The 4,203-nt window shown below is 37.4% G+C and overlaps 1 protein-coding gene across 4 annotated transcripts; it reads right to left on the bottom strand.

Annotated features, from left to right (window-relative positions):
- Positions 1-486: 486 nt before the first annotated feature.
- Positions 487-3,527, bottom strand: LOC118488281 (protein PSK SIMULATOR 3-like). 4 transcript variants are annotated; one of them, XM_035985603.1, is made up of 6 exons: positions 2,986-3,527; positions 2,589-2,848; positions 2,293-2,381; positions 1,481-1,590; positions 1,110-1,186; positions 487-1,018 (listed from the first exon to the last, which is right to left on the bottom strand). In XM_035985603.1, exons 3-6 carry the CDS (start codon positions 2,303-2,305, stop codon positions 898-900), a joined length of 321 nt encoding a protein of 106 aa, XP_035841496.1. In that variant the 5' UTR covers positions 2,306-2,381; positions 2,589-2,848; positions 2,986-3,527; the 3' UTR covers positions 487-897. The 4 variants fall into 4 exon arrangements, 3 of the variants coding, with proteins under 3 accessions (XP_035841496.1, XP_035841495.1, XP_035841494.1); XM_035985602.1 differs by having other exon boundaries at positions 2,293-2,370; positions 2,986-3,518; XR_004884152.1 differs by having other exon boundaries at positions 985-1,049; positions 2,293-2,370; positions 2,986-3,496.
- Positions 3,528-4,203: the final 676 nt, after the last annotated feature.

Below are 4,203 nucleotides of genomic sequence, written 5' to 3'. Positions count from 1 at the left end.
CTGCATATAATTATTTATAACAAGTATACTTTATCCCTCACATATATAATGATTGTGATTTCGGATAAACGCGAATAGGGTGTGTATGTTGTATAATATGACATACCTTAGTGCCAAGTTCTAGAGAGATACCAAGGGCAAGGGCAGTTTTTACCCGTACCCGGTGGTCCAGCATGTAGAAGTGCCCTTCCAGCCATCTTTTTTTCTGGCGGATCATATCGACTACAAGACCACCAGCCTCTCTTGCAGCCACCAGTATGACAAATCCAACAGTTAAAGGTATTGCTTTCCAGTAGCCTACACAAAATTATAGGTACCCGTATCATTATATGTCCATCATGAAGTAAAGGCTGACATTATTAGAACACCAGTTACCCACACTATCCAGACATCATTGACATGCCATACACTCATACGGGCCATATCATGTCCTACGGGTCATAAACTCTATCCAGACATCATTGACATGCAAGTTCGCCAAAATTTATAGGGCTTGTATGAATTGTTTGATTGTCACATTAATTATTGATGTTTATCTTATCATAATACAAACCCTTGTGTTTATTCATACATACAGATTAAAGCATCCAGAGTTTACAACAGATGAATATTGTATAACCATTACAAATATTTTTTTTTACTTTTTAGTTATACACCACAAAAAAAAAAAAGCAGTTTCACATTCACATTCAAGAACCTCTTGTCAACAATCAACACACAGGTTCAATTTCCACACCTCAAGCTGATTAGCGAATTTTCTCAAGCTCTGCATCAATCTTCATTTTATTTGTCAAACAACAATAGTTCAACGATATAAGCTTATGTTGGCCCTTTTGTCTGTATATCTAACAGATTAACAGAATCTATGTTGTCCAGTTTGATACGCTTATCATAGTTTCAGATTTTGACTTGACCTGTTACCCAAGCCGTATAATTTCCAGTGGTAAAGAGATACTGAAAAATTTGTGACTCACCTGGTGTCCGCCACTCGCCAACCCAACCAAATCCATGATGAGCCCTATTGAAAAAACAAGATACACAAAGAAAAGCTAAAACTGATTAGTTTGCCAGCTGAAATGGAAAGGGTAAAGCGGGTCAACTTTGCTTACTTTGCTGTGGTTACGGCTATTGGGAAAACCAACATAGCGCTTCTTTCAATTTTGGCTTTAATAGCAGGAACATCGAGCTGCAGAAACAAATAATATAAATTTCTATAACATAATCAAGGGTTTGGGTCGAAATGGTACATTTTAATATCACTTTGGGCCCATTTTCAAGACTTTTTTTTGTAAATATACAATGCAATTTAGGAGGTTGTACGTCTTTGAATACACTTTGACCTGTTAACCATTTCGACCAATTTCACTTGTTTCCTAATTAGTTATATTTTCTAGTTTTGGCCTGTTAAAAATATAACCTAAATCGACCCGTTCGTAAGCAAATAAGGTTCAGCTAAAGACAAGGTTAACATTTAGCGTACCTCTTTATCTACATGAAATAAAGCTAGTCTGGACCGATAATATAATTCTATATCAGGAGGTAGGCTCTGGTATAATGTGCTTCTTGCAATGGAAGTCTCCAAGTTGTTAACTGAATGCTTGCATATTTCTCCAATTTAGTTGAAAAAAGTAAGCAAATAACTTATGTGTACTCTTCCTACTAAATACCTAGTATTAAATCATAAGAAAAGGGGATTTCATACCCCTGTCATGGCATATCAATGAGGCAGTAAGCCCTTGTCTTTTAGGGGATTAGGGCCATATGACCAGGCGAAAATGGTTATACAGGCATAATCACTTTGTCAGTGGTCACGTCAATGTACCCATCATACGGTCCGTGTATTTTGGTGAATTCCAACTCATATGCGTGTATAAGACATTAAGGTCCATACGATGTGCCAGTCTAACACACTATACAACCCTCCTGATCATTTTCGCCATGTCATACAGCCTCTATGACAGTTAGGGGTGGCAAAATGAGTGGGCTGGGCATGTTTGGGTAATGGGTTAGGAATGGGTATGGGTTAAGATGGGTTTGGGTTAGGATGGGTTTATTAAGAAATGGGTTAGGATAGGTTTAGGTCAAGATGGATTTGGGCATGACAGGCTAAAACTATAAATAAATAAAAAAACAAAAAAATCCAAAAAAAATCCAAAAAAAAATCAATAATCAAAAAAATTTAAAAAAATCAAAAAACAAAAGGCCATCCTGTGACAATCAAATGTTACACCACATTAACGCGGTATTTTTTTCAAGATTTCTCACAAAGAACTTGATTATCCAGATTGTTACCATCTTCGCGCATTCTTCAGCAAGACCAGGCACAGCTGCATCATGCAAACCAGGGCTGCAGTGTGCTTTATCCATGTTCTGTAATAAGACTTTGACAACATAAGCCAAACCCGTAGGCATAACCACTTCCTAAATCAATCTTATTTCGAATACAAATCAATAAAACTGCAACTTCTTTTATTATAATTACTTTAAACAAATACAAAATGACTTCTAAACATAAATCACATGGTGTTACTATCTTGAACACTCTTATCATCCTATATGTACGTAAGAATTAACCAATAACTGCTCACCTCATTTGTAGAGTTGACAACAGCATCAACTTCCAGATTCCAGGGGTTACCTCTCCACAAAAAAATCTTGGAGTTTATTTCAACATCAACTGGAAATCTAGAAACCATACCATTCCACTGCTCTCAGTCTCAAAATATACAGTTAACGGGTCCGGAAAGTGTAATCTTCAGTCTTCTTCGGATTCATATGAACATCTTAAATCTACATGACTCCATCGAGGAACTTGGTCCAGAGTCACAACAACATCCATGGTAGGTAGCTTTCAAAACAAATGGAAACATAATTATATTCTGATTGATTAAACTACTGGAAGTGAAATTGAAAGATATGATTATCTTGGTAAGGTTGCATCATAAGTATATACAAAATAACATAATAGATTAAAAGGTTACTCACATCGCCATAACCTCCTCCGACAAGAGATCTGTACTATCTGTCACATGGGGTGCGGCAATTGACCCTAGTGAACCATAACAGTCGTTCATCCGCACTTCAGCTCATCACCTCAGCCTCCTTAGGTCGCTACCGGAGAAGCAACCTTAACCGCCGTCATCGGGATTAGACGTGAAACCCTAAGCCGTCATCTGTTCTGCTTCGGTGACATAAACCCGGCTCTCCTTCTCCATCGCCTCTCTCTCTATTTCTCGTTCTCTCTTTGTCTCCCTCTCTTCTCTTTTCATTTGGGAATTCAAAATTTGAAAATGCAGAGAGAGGAATTTGACAATCTGGGGGAAATGTTTTGGAAGCTTTTGAAAATGAGATCTGCGAGTAAGGGATCATGATCCGTGTGAAGAGTAATGGACGGTAGGATCATGATTCATGTGAAGATGGATGGTAGGATCAGGATTTGTTTGTTTTCATAAGGGTATTATTGGAAAGTGAGGATATAATTGTGTTAGTTGTGCTTAAAAGACTTGTACAACATGTTTGAAAGGTGTTTTAAGAAAATTTAAAGGACCTTAAGAAGTCCTTCTGATATGCTTATTAATAATAGTATAGATATATATATATATAATGCATATATAGGAGAAGGATCCGTAAGGAAGCACCTTTATTGTGAGAACCAATGTGAACACAGCAACCAAAAATACCTAAAAACAGCCCCTGCCTCGGGCGGTCGCGGGGCGCGACATCTATCGTGTTGCGCGACGGTGAAACTGAATTGATGTCGCGTAAGCGTGACAGCCCTATTTCGACAGAATACTTCCCTTTGCTGCTGCATAAAGTGTCCAGCTATGTTTTCAACCAAAACTCAACTTGAAACTTACATAACTTTTGAGCTAAGCGTTCGTTTTGTGTATTCTTGTTTTTGCGCGTCTGTAATTTAATTACGGATTTGTTTACCATCCTAACTCACTTCAAAGCTGAATTATAAGAAAAAGGCTTAAAGATCCTTCATGCCATTATTCGACCCGTTCGATTCCACATTTTAATTTCCGACGTAACCTAGCTACTTTCAGCCCCAACAATCATTTCTACCTTAGCATTTTCATTTATTAATTAATCATACATGACCTTATCACATTTATGAGCATTAAATAACTCCCTAAGCATACTAATAAGTGAGTCAGAAGTCACTTAACTTAAGCGTGCGTATTAGAGCTTACTTCTTCT

This window comes from Helianthus annuus, chromosome 16 (assembly GCF_002127325.2).
Source record: "Helianthus annuus cultivar XRQ/B chromosome 16, HanXRQr2.0-SUNRISE, whole genome shotgun sequence".
NCBI classification, from domain to species: domain Eukaryota; kingdom Viridiplantae; phylum Streptophyta; class Magnoliopsida; order Asterales; family Asteraceae; genus Helianthus; species Helianthus annuus.
This window is presented reverse-complemented; position numbering and strand designations above follow the sequence as displayed.